Source organism: Hyperolius riggenbachi, chromosome 9 (genome assembly GCF_040937935.1).
Source record: "Hyperolius riggenbachi isolate aHypRig1 chromosome 9, aHypRig1.pri, whole genome shotgun sequence".
NCBI lineage: Eukaryota > Metazoa > Chordata > Amphibia > Anura > Hyperoliidae > Hyperolius > Hyperolius riggenbachi.
In genome coordinates, this window is record NC_090654.1 from 38,780,457 (window position 1) to 38,796,995 (window position 16,539).

At 48.2% G+C, this 16,539-nt stretch overlaps 1 protein-coding gene across 1 annotated transcript in view; it reads right to left on the minus strand.

Moving 5' to 3' along the window:
• Nucleotides 1-276: 276 nt before the first annotated feature.
• The window catches only part of LOC137532256 (farnesyl pyrophosphate synthase-like), a 31,011-nt gene continuing 14,748 nt past the window's right edge, over nucleotides 277-16,539 (minus strand). The window contains exons 9-10 of the mRNA XM_068252556.1: nucleotides 14,403-14,537; nucleotides 277-657 (exon numbers count right to left, since the gene is read on the minus strand). Of these exons, the coding sequence (XP_068108657.1) occupies nucleotides 457-657; nucleotides 14,403-14,537 (336 nt within the window). The 3' untranslated portion in view covers nucleotides 277-456. The remainder of the gene's footprint in view (nucleotides 658-14,402; nucleotides 14,538-16,539) is intronic.

Here is a 16,539-nt window from a genome sequence, read left to right on the forward strand (position 1 = left end):
TGGGCCAAGCATGCACAGAAGAGAGCGGCTGGCCAAAATACCGGGAGCTATTACACTTGAATGGAGCCGCCAGAGAGAACAGCGAGAGAGACCACAGACCTCATGGGGCTGGAGAAAGCCCTAGGTAAGTATAAATACTGCCGTTATCCCTGTCTCAGGTTCTCTTTAAAGTTCCTCTTTAAAATTTGTTTTTAAACATTCCTTAATGTGTTAATTAAAAATACTTAGTCAGGCCTATTTATACATGACTTTTATTTTATTGGAAAAGTCACTGTAATGGATTTACTGGCAAGTTAAGATACACTCAAAAATCGAGCCAAGATCTATCCATGCCAAATGTTAAGAATCTAGGCTCTACAGAGAATTTTTTAAACAAACTGGCATCTTCTCTGCAGGAGGACAGCAACCATTGTGACATCAGAATATCCTCCAGCTGCGCTCCTGTGTCTGCCATGCTCATTTCTGCCTCTTGTAAAGCACGTGAGCAATACCCAGATAAATATCTCTGGACAGCCCATTGGCATGCTGGGAAATGAGCGTCTGCAGCTTCTGGTAACTCTCTTCCTCGTATTGTCTGTAGATGGTTGGAAGATCCAGCTCCACGTACAACTGCTTTACCCGCTGCACCTTCTCCGCCTCGTCCTGCCCATAGTTCTCCTGTGTATCACAGAACAGCAAGGGTTAATTCTGCATTGAGCTCCATCCACCACTGCACACCTCCATCCGCCATTGAAGACTCATACACACATCCAATCTTAATTGTACACTTTTACCACTTCCATGGAGTATGAGAGCTGACTTATACAATTTGTTCAAAGTATACGTAGTTGCTGGTTAACCAATGAGATAGGGACTGTAGGATCGTTCTTAACCTGAATCTGTTCTTAAGTTAGAACACTGTGCCATCTCTGTCCCCTGTACTTCCTCTGTGCCCCCCTGTGCCTCCAATGCCCCCCTCTGTGTCACCTCTGCCCTCTGTACCTGCTTACACAAGTTTAAAGAGACTCTGAAGCGAGATTAAAAATCACTTTTTACCTTATATTCAACAAAAAGCCGCTATCCTGCGGCAGAACGAGGGGTCTTTAACCCCCAAATCCCCTCCGTGGTGCCCGGGGAGTGCTTCCTGTTGAGGCAGAGCTAATGGCTGTAGCTCTGCCTCTCAGCGCGTCTATCAGCGATGAGCTCTCCCAGCCCCTCTCAGTCTTCCTTCACTGAGAGGGGCGGGGAGAGGCGGAGATCCGCCGGCTGATAGACACGCATGGAGGCAGAGCTGCGGCTCATAGCTCTGCCTCCTATAGCAGCAAAGTCCACGACCAAGAAATTTGTGGATTTTGCAGGTGGGGGATTTGGAGGGTAAAGACCCCTTGTTCTGCCGCGGGATAGCAGTGTTTAGCAGGGGCAAACATGCCCTTGTTGAATATAAGGTAAAAAGCGATTTTTAATCTCACTTCAGAGTCTCTTTAAAGCCATTTTTTCTTTGAATTTTTTAAAATCGATTTTCTCAAAAAACTAAGTCCAGTTTGAAATTTGTTTTTGACTTGTTCTCACAGAATCCATGCCGTTAGTAACGGCAGGTCGTTTTTTAGTCGGGCATTCATAAGCCGGGGACTACCTGCATTAAAAACAGGTTGGCCTTCATAGTTCATGGAAGAGGTAAAACTGGATGTGTGTAAGGACCTTCCGGCATCAGAATACAGGGACCTTGGCCCATACGCAAATCACTGTTTCTCCTGAATTACCTTCTAGGAGATCATTTTTTATCTTCACTTTAAAATGTCTTTTCACCACTTTGCAATTGAATAAGTGCCAAAAGTTGGCAAAAAAGTACTGGCAAAATTATTTTGAGTATTTTTTTGCTTGCTGGTGGCTGAAAGGGCATTATATTAACATGTTTTAAAAATATCACCTAGGAGAAAATTCAGGAGAAAAAGAAAATTGCATATGGGCCCTTGACTCCAACTACATGCAGGAGTCTCCACCACCCCAAAAGGATTAACAGAAATGTGTTCCATTTACTTTCAGAAGCCTCCTCTGGTTTAGAGAGACCTCTTTTCCAACTCACCTGTGTGATGTATATCAGCAATTGTGTTGGAATTAAGGCTTTCTCCCTTTTGGTTAGAGAGTAACTTTACTAAATATTACGTAATTAATAAAGTTGCTTATATTTTACAATATTACTTTATAAAGTATTTTGTCAGTGCTTGCCCATTGTAAAACCTTTCCTCCCCTGATTTACATTCTGAAATGTATCACTGGTGATGGCATCAGGGCTGAATTTACCATAAGGCACTATAGGCACATGCCTACAGGTGCGTGATGAGGGAAAGGCGGCTCATTCCCCTTCCCAAATGCCTCCTTCCTTCCCTATGCAGAGTCCTGATGAGAGTGTAAATGAGAGGATACTCACCCAGCTCTCGGCATTCCACTGACCAGATCTCCCTTCAATCGGGGGCACCACTCGCTATTTAATACTGAGCGTACCTCTGGCTACCTGATGCTATGGGACACCTGTAGCTACCTAAGACAGGCAAAGGAAATAATGGGAAAGGGACAGCTGGGACACCCAGCAGGCCAGCACACTTGCGGTGTGGTGCGGTGTGGTGCGGCAGTGACCTTGTGCCGTGCCCAGTGCCCACTGCTCGCTCGCTGGCATATAAGCATCTCATTACACAGTGTGACATCCTTGTGTGCCCACTGCATCCTTCAGTGACCTAGTTGTATATCCAGTGCCCACTGCTGTGCCCACTTCATCCTTCAGTGACCTTGTACTGTGCCCACTGCATCCTTCAGTGACCTAGTTGTATATCCAGTGCCCACTGCTGTGCCCACTGCATCCTTCAGTGACCTTGTACTGTGTCCACTGCATCCTTCAGTGACCTAGTTGTATATCCAGTGCCCACTGCTGTGCCCACTGCATCCTTCAGTGACCTTGTACTGTGCCCACTGCATCCTTCAGTGACCTAGTTGTATATCCACTGCCCACTGCTGTGCCCACTGCATCCTTCAGTGACCTTGTACTGTGCCCACTGCATCCTTCAGTGACCTAGTTGTATATCCAAGGCCCACTGCATCCTTCAGTGACCTAGTTGTATATCTAGTGCCAACTGCTGTGCCCACTGCATCCTTCAGTGACCTTGTACTGTGCCCACTGCATCCTTCAGTGACCTAGTTGTATATCCAGTGCCCACTGCTGTACCCACTGCATCCTTCAGTGACCTAGTTGTATATCCAGTGCCCACTGCTGTGCCCACTGCATCCTTCAGTGACCTTGTACTGTGCCCACTGCATCCAGTGATTCATTACTAGCAACATGTCTGGCAGGGTTTCGCGGGGTGAGAGGAAAGGGAGTTCAATTGCCTCAGCCACTTCTGGGACTGCTCCACGTCCAGGGAGAGGACGCCCAGCTGTACGTGGTCGTGATGCAGCAGAAAAGGGGGGCAGCAAAGCCTGGGCCGAGTCAGCGGACGCCATTGTCCAAATATTTTAAAGTTTCTGGTACCCGTGTGGTGGTTGAGCAAATGGAACCTGACGTACTCATGGACATCATGACTTCCTCCCAGACCTCTACTGTGAGCACCACTCCAAGCAGCAGCAGCAGCAGCCAACGTCCCACGCTTGTTGTGACATCCACCCCAGCACCCACTGGTCAGCAGCCCTCCCAGGATGACAGCGTTCTGTCCCTCAGTCCGGCATCTGGGAACCTGCTGATGCAAGAAGCTCAGGACTTACTGGGGACTGATGTGGCAGAGATTGAGATCGGGCCACAATCACAAGCGTTGTTAAGTTCTGGTGATGAAGAAGAGGGGTCTGTGTCTGGGGATGTAGGGACAGAAGAGGAGGCGGGGGAGTCAGAGGAAGAGCTGGATTATGATGATGCTGCTGATGATGACGACGTTGTGGACCCTAACTATGCGCAGCCTGCTGAGTCCGTGGAAGAATGGTCAGAGCAGGATGACGAGTCACCTCGGCCTAGGCAAGGATATCGCCATATGTCAGGCAGGGGCAGGGGCATCGGCAGCAGTGGGCGTGGAGGAAGTAGACAGGACACTGCTTCAGCCGGCACCACCACCATGCAACCCCCGGCAACTACTACCACACATTGTTCCGCTGTACCCTCTGCTAGTGGGGGCCGCAGTAAATTAAAGTCACCAGTGTGGGATTGCTTTGACGAATGTACTGATGACAAAAGGTATGCGGTGTGCAGGTTATGCAGCAAAAGATTGAGCCGTGGGAATAGTCTGAGCAAGATGGGTACCTCATCCCTCCAGGGCCACCTGAGAAGCCGCCACTGCCGCGAGTATGCGGAGTTTAAGAGGAAGCAGGCACTGCTGGCAGGGGTTCCTGAGAGCAGAAGGCCCACCAGCGCAGCAGCATCATCCCTCCCTCAGGGTCGTGAATCCCCCACAGCAGCAGCAGTAGTAGTAGCACGCAATCGCTCTTCCACCTCGGCTACTCAGGACACAGACATTGAGGCTGGCAGCCAGTGTTCGTCTCTCTCCTCTGTCTCCCCTGCATCCCAGCATCGTCAGACCCTGCTGAGCGACACCTTTCAGGGTCTGACCAAGCCTCTGCCTCCAAGCCACAGGCGGATCCGCAAACTAAATGGCTTGCTGGCCCGGGCCATGGCATCACAGCTGCTTCCCTACTCCCTGGTGCAGGAGGGGAGCGCCATGCGGACGCTGCTCCAATTTGGCATCCCCGAGTGGCAAGTCCCCAGTCGCCACTATTTAAGCAGGAGCGCGATCCCAGCACTCCACAAGTTTGCGGTGGAAAACGTGGCCCGTTCCCTGGACTACTCTGTGGGCAAGCGGGTCCACGTGACCATGGACTCGTGGAGTAGCAGATTTGGGACAGGTCGCTACCTGTCCTTTACGGCCCACTGGGTGACACTGATGGAAGGGAGGGAGGACAAGAGCGCATCAGCCCAGCTAGTGGTGCCACCGCGCGGGATCAGGGGGGATGCAGAAGGGTCCTGCCACGACACTCCCTCTGCACCCGGAAAGCAAGCCCGCCTCGGCAGCAGCAGCGCCAAGCCTCGGCACTGCCAAGCCCTTTTAAAATTGGTGACCCTGGGGAAGGAGAGGCTTACGGCCACCAACGTCCTGGCCGCCCTCAGGAAGCAGGAGCGGAGGTGGCTGACCCCCAGAGGCCTGGAAGTGGGGTATGTGGCAACCGATAACGGGGCCAACCTGCTGGCAACAGTGCAGCAGGGAAACCTCCAGCACATCCCCTGCTTGGCCCACGTGCTCAATCTTGTGGTGCAGCGCTTCTTGCGCACCTACGGTGGTACGCTTTTTCCGCCTGTCAGCCACTGCCTCTGCACTCTTGTCCACCTTACAGCAGCAGTATGGTAGGCCACAACACCGGATGATCATCGACATGCCAGTTCGCTGGAATTCGACTCTGGCCATGTTGGAGTGGCTGTGTCAGCACAGGCTGGCTCTTAGGGCCTACATGCTAGACCCAAGTGTCCCCAGCAACCAGCAAGTCCCCATGATTACTGCCACTCAGTGGACACTGATGCAGCAAGTATGCCTGGTGCTGAGTCCCTTCCTGGAGGCAACCAAGATGGTCAGTGAGGAGCGGGCCTCTGTGTGCCAGTGGGTGCCCTTGGTTTGTCTACTGGAGCAGGCAATGGACAATTTAATTGAGCGTGGGGATGAAGCCCTGAGGCAGTTGGAAGAACAGGAGCAGATGGCAGCACAGTCCAGCTCAGAGGAGGGCTCACAGCAGGTAGTGGAAGAGTTGGAGGTCCCTAACCTGAATGAGGAGGAGGAGGAGGAGCAGAGTGCAGCAGGCGTTGTACGTGGATGGCGGTTTGAGGAGGACAACGACATGGCACAGGAAGAGGACAGGCATGCGTTATGGGACAATGGTGAGGACGAGGAAGATCTTGCTGGCAGGGCCCACTTGTTTCCCATGGCTGTGCACATGTTGCGCTACCTTCGCAGGGACCCCCGGGTGATCCAGATGCGTTCAAGGGAGGACATCTGGATTACCTTGATGCTTGATCCCCGTCTGAAGGGGAAGCTGGGAGACTTAATGACGCCATCCACCACCGAGCAACGCACAAGGGAGTTGAAGGAGGCCCTTGTGCGCAGACTACTGGAAGCATTCCCCCAGCCTTCCACCCCCACTGTAACTGCTCTGCCAAGCCAGCAAGAGGTGCCTGCCATTGCCACTAGCAGCACAACAACAACCACCAGCACCAGCAGCAGCAGCAGCAACTGGTGCCCCGGAGACCTGAAGAGCCTAAGCAAGAGCCTGTATGCAGTGCAGCAGCCCAGAACAGAGGTGCCCGCCACAGCATCCACCACCAACCAGCACAAGCAACGACTGACCACCATGGTGTCTGACTATATGGGGTCATCCAGCGGGCTCAATGACACCGACAGCCCCGTGGACCCCTTAGAGTACTGGGTCAAGAGACTGGACATCTGGAGCGAGCTTTCCCAGTACGCCCTGGAACTCCTATCCTGCCCTCCTTCCAGTGTCCTCTCAGAGAGATGCTTTAGTGCGGCCGGTGGCGTGGTCACAGAGAAGCGCTCTCGGCTCTCCCACGCCTCTGTGGACAAACTCACCTTCCTGAAAATCAACCAGGCTTGGGTGGAAGGTGAGTTCTTGGCCCCTATTGTCGGACACAGGGGGACATGAAGTGGCTGCTGCATGTGCTGTTGTTAACTATGCCTGCCTTTATAAAGACAGTTACTACCTGCCTAGTGCCTACCTTGGTTAATTTTTTGGTGTTATGGTACTACTACCAGTAAGTTGCCATGGTCCTCCTTCTGAGCTGCTGAACTGACCGCCCGCTTTGTCCTCCTGACTCAGTCGCTACTACACTCTGCGTTCACACTGCCCGGGTCACTGGGTGCATTTAATTTTTTGGCCAGCACTATGACGCTGTGCTGCTACTACTACCACCAGTATGTTGCCATGGTCCTTCTGTGCTGCTGAACTGACTGCCCGCATTGTCCTCCTCCTCCTGACTCAGTCGCTTCCACCAATGTACTCTGTCTGCGTTCACACTGCCCGGGTCACCGGGTGCATTTAATTTTTTGGCCAGCACTATGACACTGTGCTACTACTACTACCACCAGTATGTTGGCATGGTCCTTCTGTGCTGCTGCTGCTGAACTGACCGCCCGCATTGTCCTCCTCCTCCTGACTCAGTCGCTTCCCGCTGCTGCACTCTGCGTTCACACTGCCCGGGTCACTGGGTGCATTTAATTTTTTGGCCAGCACTATGACGCTGTGCTGCTACTACTACCACCAGTATGTTGCCATGGTCCTTCTGTTCTGTGCTGCTGAACTGACCGCCCGCATTGTCCTCCTCCTCCTGACTCAATCGCTTCCACCAATGTACTCTGTCTGCGTTCACACTGCCCGGGTCACTGGGTGCATTTAATTTTTTGGCCAGCACTATGACACTGTGCTACTACTACTACCACCAGTATGTTGGCATGGTCCTTCTGTGCTGCTGCTGCTGAACTGACCGCCCGCATTGTCCTCCTCCTCCTGACTCAGTCGCTTCCCGCTGCTGCACTCTGCGTTCACACTGCCCGGGTTACTGGGTGCATTTAATTTTTTGGCCAGCACTATGACGCTGTGCTGCTACTACTACCACCAGTATGTTGGCATGGTCCTTCTGTGCTGCTGCTGCTGAACTGACCGCCCGCATTGTCCTCCTCCTCCTGACTCAGTCGCTTCCCGCTGCTGCACTCTGCGTTTTACACTGCCCGGGTCACTGGGTGCATTTAATTTTTTGGCCAGCACTATGACGCTGTGCTACTACTACTACCACCAGTATGTTGCCATGGTCCTTCTGTTCTGTGCTGCTGAACTGACCGCCCGCATTGTCCTCCTCCTCCTGACTCAATCGCTTCCACCAATGTACTCTGTCTGCGTTCACACTGCCCGGGTCACCGGGTGCATTTAATTTTTTGGCCAGCACTATGACGCTGTGCTGCTACTACTACTACCAGTATGTTGCCGTGGTCCTTCTGTGCTGCTGAACTGACCGCCCGCATAGTCCTTCTCCTGACTCAGTCGCTACCACCACTGCACTCTGCGTTCACACTGCCCGTGTCCACTGACAACTCTGCTGCGATGTCATTGCTAATTGCTGCAAAAAAAAAAAAAAAAAAAAATTACAAAAACCTCTCTGGGGCCTTTTTGGGGTCAGCCACTCATCCTCCTCTAGCGGTACCTTCGCCGCCAAGTGCCATTGGAACTCGCCTTAACCACTTTGATTGCTTAACGCGTATATCCCTTTTTAAAACCACGTATTACCAATTAATAGCCCCATTTACAGTGGTGATTTGTCTTTAAAAGCCATTAAAAAAAAAATTTGGGGAATTTTTTATGTTGAAGTTATGTTGCCCCTTATCACCTCGATAATCCATGCAATTTGGGGGATTGTAGCATGTATGGGGGCTTTGTTATTAACGTTAAAAGAAAATCCGCCTCCGGGCGGGAATCCACGCGCGATTACGCCATTCACGGCAGAAAATCCGCGTGGTTGCGTGGACGCGGACGAAAATCAGCATGCGGCGGGGCCGAATGCGGGTTTTTTTTTTGCAACCATGCGGATTGCCGAATTCGTGGATGAGGCACATCCGAGCATCCCTGGCCAGGATATCTGTGCCTATAGGCTCCTGTGAGGTAAATCCGGGCCTGGCAAAAAGTATCAAATTTATTTTGAGATATTTCCTCACTTTGTTGTGGGTTAAAAAGCACTTTATTGGCAAGATGTAAACATATCACCTGAAAATTCAGGAGAACAAGGTCAATTGCATATGGGCCCTGGTCTCCCAAAGTGCACTGAGAGACGAAGGCTGCATATTAAACAGCCTATGCTAAACATCATTGGGAAGGCAGGGCTACATAGCAAGATATATATAATATAGGAATTGTTTCTGGTGCTGAAACCAGTATAATTAACATAAAAGTAGTAACCTGAATAATTTACTACCACTTACTAATGTATTTTGTGACATAAGATGTTGACTATAAGACACACCTAGGTTTAGAGAGCAAATACCAGGGAAAATATATATATACTGAACTTGAGCAACACCTAATCCATGGTTCCAGCAGCAATTAGAGACCTCTCCTCTCCCTCACGGCTCCTCTAGTGCCGGCTTCTGCTGATCGCGTCATCAGCAGAAGCCTGCACTAGGGGAACAGTGAAGGAGAGGAGAGGTCTCGGATCGCCACTGGAGCTGTGGATTAGGTTAACTGTGCTTCGGATAGTTATACAGTACATGGAGGCATAGGAGGACAAGTCTAACTGCTAAACTATTAAGATACAAACCAGCCTCCCTAATGGCAGTTACAAATGGCAACTGCTGTTCAGGAAATGCTTTTGAAAACAAAGAAAACCCTGAGAATCTCAGATGAAGTGATGGACTGGTCCAAAACCTGTTGGTTCTGTCATATTTTAACTGCTTACTTTTTTCGCTGGAGTGGTCCTTTAACCACTTGAGGACTTTACCCCTCTTAAAGAGACACTGAAGCGAAAAAAAAATTATGATATTATGATTTGTATGTGTAGTACAGCTAAGAAATAAAACATTAAGATCAGATACATTAGTGTAATTGTTTCCAGTACAGGAAGAGCTAAGAAACTCCAGTTGTTATCTCTATGCAAAAAAGCCATTAATCTCTACGACTAAGTTAGTCGTGGAGAGGGCTGTTATCTGACTTTTATTATCTCAACTGTAAGTGAACTGTTTTCTTTTTATCTGCTAGAGGTGAAGTCATTACTTCACAGACTGCTCTGAAAGACTCATTTTGAAAGCTTAGTGTTGTGTAATCTGCACATATTAGAGAATGATGCAATGTTAGAAAAAACACTATATACCTGAAAATAAAAGTATGAGAATATTTTCTTTGCTGCTAATCTTCTAGTAATTATTCATAGTACACAACCAATTCATTATATCATATATTTTTTTTCGCTTTAGTGTCTCTTTAAGGACCAGACCCTTTTTTTCCATTCAGACCACTGCAGCTTTCACGGTTTATTGCTCGTTCATACAACCTACCACCTAAATGAATTTTGGCTCCTTTTCTTGTCACTAATAAAGCTTTCTTTTGGTGCTATTTGATTGCTGCTGTGATTTTTACTTTTTATTATATTCATCAAAAAAAGACATGAATTTTGTCAAAAAAATGATTTTTTTAACTTTCTGTGCTGACATTTTTCAAATAAAGTAAAATTTCTGTATACATGCAGCACGAAAAATGTGGACAAACATGTTTTTGATTAAAAAAAAAACCCCATTCAGCCTATATTTATTGGTTTGGGTAAAAGTTATAGCGTGTACAAACTATGGTGCAAAAACTGAATTTTCCCATTTTGTAGCATCTATGACTTTTCTGACCACCTGTCATGTTTCATGAGGGGCTAGAATTCCAGGATAGTATAAATACCCCCCAAATGACCCCATTTTGGAAAGAAGACATCCCAAAGTATTCACTGAGAGGCATAGTGAGTTCATAGAATATATTATTTTTTGTCACAAGTTAGCGGAAAATGACAGTTTGTGACAAGAAAAAAAAAAGTTTCCATTTCTGCTAACTTGTGACAAAAAAAAAATGAAATCTGCGACGGACTCACCATGCCCCTCTCTGAATACCTTGAAGTGTCTACTTTCCAAAATGGGGTCATTTGTGGGGTGTGTTTACTGTCCTGGCATTTTGGGGGGTGCTAATTTGTAAGCACCCCTGTAAAGCCTAAAGGTGCTCATTGGACTTTGGGCCCCTTAGCGCAGTTAGGCTGGAAAAAAGTGCCACACATGTGGTATTGCCGTACTTAGGAGAAGTAGTATAATGTGTTTTGGGGTGTATTTTTACACATACCCATGCTGGGTGGGAGAAATATCTCTGTAAATGACAATTGTTTGATATTTTTTTTACACACAATTGTCCATTTAGAGATATTTCTCCCACTCAGCATGGGTATGTGTAAAAATACACCCCAAAACACATTATACTACTTCTCCTGAGTATGGCAATACCACATGTGTGGCACTTTTTTGCACCCTAACTGCGCTAAGGGGCCCAAAGTCCAATGAGTACCTTTAGGATTTCACAGGTCATTTTTGTTTCAAGACTACTCCTCACGGTTTAGGGCCCCTAAAATGCCAGGGCAGTATAGGAACCCCACTGATGACCCCATTTTAGAAAGAAGACACCCCAAGGTATTCCGTTAGGAGTATGGCGAGTTTATAGAAGATTTTATTTTTTGTCGCAAGTTTGTGAAAAAAAAAACAATAAAAATCAATTTCCGCTAACTTTTGAAAAAAAAAAAAATCTTCTATGAACATGTCATACACCTATGCGTTTCGCAGGCTAAACCTGCTTCATACACCTATGCGTTTTGCAGGCTAAACCCGCTTCATCAGACAAATAAAGGATAGGAGTACACGACAGCAGAGTGTCCGGGTAACACCTGGCGCCAGGTGTTACCCGGACACTCTGCTGTCGTGTACTGCTATCCTTTATTTGCCTGATGAAGCGGGTTTAGCCTGCGAAACGCGTTGCGATCAATCCCTGGAGTGTACCAATAAACATACCTTGGGCTTGATTCACAAAGCGGTGCAAAGTGTTTGCACGCCTGTGAAAAGCCCCTTATCACGCCTAAACTCACTTTAGGCATGATAAGAAGAAACTCGCGTGAATTTGCACGCGCGCCCGCGCGATTGCGCGCTTCGCGCGCAGCGGCCATTGAACCCTATGGGACTTTGCGTGCGCGCCTGTGCATTTGCGCGCGCAAAACTTTGCGCGCGGGAGCTTCGCGCGAAGAGCAGCAAAAATCGGTGATAACTCAGCAGTGCACGGCTTATCACGCCTAAAGTCTTTTAGGCGTGATAACTGAGTTATCACCGCTTTGTGAATCAGGCCCCTTGTCTTGAATACACAGCGTATGTGTCTGCTTGCAGGAGGTAAGTCCACCACTGCCTCCAAAGCAATTTTTATACATTTTAAGTATTGTTTTTATCCTATTGGAGCCTCTGTTCTCTTTTACAATACATGTAATGTGATTTGTACCCTTTAGTGATTAAAATACAAATGTGTATCAACTCCGTAATTTTTGGTGGAACTTTTGGCATGGATCTCCCTCTGGCATGCCCCTGTCCAGGTGTTTGGCCGTTTGAAACAACTTTTCCTTCACTTTTGTGGCTAAAATCAGTGATTTGGATTTGAAATTTGCAAACCCAACATTTGATATTCGGGCCAACTCCAGTTATATCTTGTCATAAAATGTGGCTACAATGATCATGCCAACTACAGGTTATATCTTTTAAAAATTGCATCTACAATGATTTCACTGAATACTATGGTTAAGGTTAGGCACCATCATGGGGGTGTTAAGGTTAGGTGCCAAGGGGGGGGGTTCAGGCTAGGCACCACCATGGGGGTTAAGGTTAGATATTGGGGGGAGGAGTTTATAGTTAGACACCACCATGGGGGGATTTAAGGTCAGGTGTCACCATGGGGGGTCTTAAGGTTAGGCACTACAATGGGGGGTTAAGATTAGGCATTAGGGGGTTTAAGATTGGATACCACAATGGAAGGTGAAGGTTAGGTGCCAGGGGAGCTTAAGTTTAGACAACACCATGGGGGGTTTAAGGTTAAGTAGCACCATGGAGGAGGTCTTTACATTTAGGCACCACCATGGGGGGGGGGGTGTTAAGGTTAACCTAATGGGGACCGACGTAGTACAAATCTAAGTCCAGCAGGTGGTGCTGCCTCTCTGACTGAACGTAGATTCTACGTCCTAATGAATAAAGCCTACAGGATGCAATTGCATGCATCTGCCACTGGTAACTAAGTTGTTGACTGTTTTCACCATTCGTCGCTTCTGTCTATCCAAGGTTTTTCTTGGTCTGCCACTTCGAGCCTTAACTTGAACTGAGCCTGTGGTCTTCTATTTCCTCAATATGTTCCTAATTGTCTAAGCAAACAGCTGAAATCTCTGAGACAGCTTTCTGTATCCTTCCCCTAAACCATGATGATGAACAATCTTTATCTTCAGGTCATTTGAGAGTTGTTTTGAGACCCCCATGTTGCTACTCTTCAGAGAAAATGAAAAGTGGAGGGAAACTTACAACTGACCCTCTTAAATACTCATTCTCATAATTGGATTCACTTGTGTATGTAGGTCAGGGGTCACTGAGCTTACCAAGCCAATTTGAGTTCCAATAATTAGTTCTAAAGGTTTTGTAATCAATAAAATGACAACAGTGCCCAAATGTATGCACCTGCCTAATTTTATTTAAACAATTATTGTGCACTTTCTTTCTAAGCCCTCAGCCCAGCAAAGCACCCAAAAATGCCACAGCCCAGCAAAGCCCTCACCCCAGCAAAGCCCCCAGCAAATTTCCCAGTCCAGCAAAGCCCCCAACATATCACCCAGCAAAGCCTCAGGCCCAGCACCCAGCAAAGCCAGGCCGGTACAGCATCACCACCAGCCAGGCCACAGCATCAACGCCAGCAATGCCAGCACAGCATAACCACCAGCCAGGCAGCCCAGCATAACCGCCAGCGAATACAGCACACAGACCAGCTAGCCGAAGACAAGACAGAAGCCAGGTGAGGGGCTTATTTATGTGAAATACTGCCTACTTAATATATTACCAATATAATAAGTTACACCACTGCTATATTCATGGACATTTGGCCCCACCTATGATCACGCCCACTTAATCCGTGACATGAAAACACACCGATTTTCTGCTGCGGTGCGCTATTCATTCCCTCTTGGTGCCCACTGGTTCCCCATATCTCCCAGGTACCTAGCAACGCCCCTGTCCAGGACCCTTTTGTAAACAAAATCACATTTATCGCTTATAAACAGCCTGTTAATCTGTCAGCTTCTCTTGTGCTGATATCACCACCACCCTGAATCCATAAATACATGGATGGGCAGGCTGGATGGGCAGCACTGAGTGGAACTTCCCATCTAGCACTCCCATCCAGCTCTCTATGGTCCAGACAGTCACTGCAAAAGAAACAAACAGCTGGATGAGTGGCTTGCACATGATTGGCAATCCAGCTCTCTATGGTCTGGGGTGGTGACATAAGCACAGTGTTGGAAGAGGTGACGGATGAAGGGATCAGCAGAAGTGGGTAGGTCAAGGTCATACTCCATGGTAAACCAGGGGAAGAGGGAAAGAGGTGCCAGTGCAGATATCATTCGGTTCTGCAGTTTTCCCTACTAGGCCCACTGGTGAACAGCACCACGCCAAGTTCCCACCAAACTACTCCAGAAGCCTCCTCTGCTCAGGTGTGGCCCTTCCCCACTTGTGTATTTTTTTTAACTCCAGAAGCCTCATTTCCTCTGGAATGATCCCACCCCCTTCCACCTCCCACCTCCTCCCATGTGTTTTGCTTACCTCCAGAAGCCTCCTCTGCTCAGGTGTGACTCTCTTTAATGCCTCTATCACCAGCCAGGTACACTTGTTCTCCTGAATATCAGTGCTAGCCTTGCCCATCACACTGGGGTCCCCAAAACAGTCCAGATAATCATCCTGTTGGAAACAAAATAGGCACAGACTTACGGTGGGGATGGGGGAATCCTTTTTCAGTGCCGAGGAACAGGGGCGTAACTACAAATCATAGGACCCCCCAACAAAACTTTGATTGGGCTCCCTTAATGTTCACATCCCTTCCCTTGCCTCTTCACACCCATAACATGTGTAGCCACAACAACACATGATTTGGAGTATCAGAGAATGGGAAGGTTAGTAGTTGGGGGCAGGGCTGGATTTATCTCACGGGAGCCTATAGGCACAGATGTTCTGGCACCTTAGACCTCGCCCTTCAAACCTCAACCAAACTGCACTGCAAGTGTGCTGGCTTGCCCAGATGTCACGTCTCCCTTACTTTTTTTGCCCGTCATAGGTAGCTACAGGTGTCCCATAGTATGAGGTAGCCAAAGGTATCCTCAGTATTGAGTAGCTAGATGTGCTTCCAAGTATTAGGTAGCTAGAGGAACCTCAGTATAAAGTAGCTAGAGGTGCCTCGACTCATCAGTGGAATGCAGAGAGTAGGGTGGGTAATCTCTCATTTACATTCTTATCGGGACTCTGTATACGGAAGGAGGGAGGCTGGCACTAGGGGAGGGGGCCGCCTTTCCATCATCAGGCGCCTGTAGGCATGTGCCTACAGTGCCTTATGGTAAATCCGGCCCTGGTTGGGGCCCCCCACACCTCTTCCCCCCATGCTGTTGCAGTGGCAGTGGCTGTGGCAGGGGCTGCCCCCCTGCCCCCCCCCCCAGTTGAAGAAACAACAACATGATTGAAGTTTACTATACTTCTACAGATCAAATCTGGCATTGTTGAAGCGCCCATCCAGCATGCTGTTCAGACAAGTATGGTTTAGATCACAGGTGGCGAACTCCAGGCCTGGAGGGCCAAGTGTTTAGGATGGACTGAGAAAGAGAGGAATGTGTTCTACCTGATGGAACAAACCTTCCCTAATTCAGACCCATCAATTAATTTGAGCTGTGTCAAAAATGCGTGAGGACCTCGGCTCTCGAAGGACCGGTTGGACATCCCTGGGTTAGATTAAAGTGAGAAGTCTGCAGCCTGGCATTCGGGACGGGTGTGGCTTGTGAGGTGGCTCCTGTCCAGTTACTTTAAAGGAAACCTGAAGTGAGAGTGATATGGAAGCTGACATATTTATTTATTTTAAACAATACAAATTGCCTGGCTGACCTGCTAGTCATCTGCATTTAACACTTTTAGCCAGAAGTCTCACGAAGGCTACACAGCCGAAAGCTTACAATAAATGGTATCATCCTGATTCAAAACTTCTTGCTTTTACTGATGGCTAACATGGTACAATGAGGTGCCTGGCTCTTCTACTGACCACATATGCTATTGCTCCGTTGTTTGCCTGATGAAGCGTGATCAAACCTACGAAACGCGTTGCATTGTCTTCCGAAGTATGTAAATAAACTTGTTGTATTTGACAAACACATTGGCAATTTTTGTGTCTGCTTGGAGGAGATAAATCCATCACTGCCTCCTCATGTTTTAAACTTTTTAGATTCTTTTATCCTCTTGGGGCCTCTGTATTCATACTACGCTATGGTACAATATTCTACTGCTACTAGAAAGAGAAAAGGAATTCTACACCTACAAGAAAAGGGATGATCAATGAGATGCAAATATTTCCGAGTTGATGCAAATTTTATGCAAATGCATGCAGTTTGAAAATGGACCATTTTCAAGCTGCATATATTTGCATAAAAAATTTGCATTAACCTGGAAGTTTGCATCTTTTTTGCATCTCTTTGATCATCTCTATTCAAGAATCTGACCATACAATTCCCCATGTCACCTGGAGGTGTTATCTGGACCCAGGGCTCACCTGCACTTTCCTCTGGGTATCACATGGTGGTGTAGGGGCCCCGGCCAGTTAGAGAGACTGGGGCCCCAAATGTCTTCTTTGCAGCTTACAGGATGCGGGTGACAGGTGAGTGCTTAGGGAGGGACCCCTGTGGGAGACCTGCCTGCACGGGGCGTC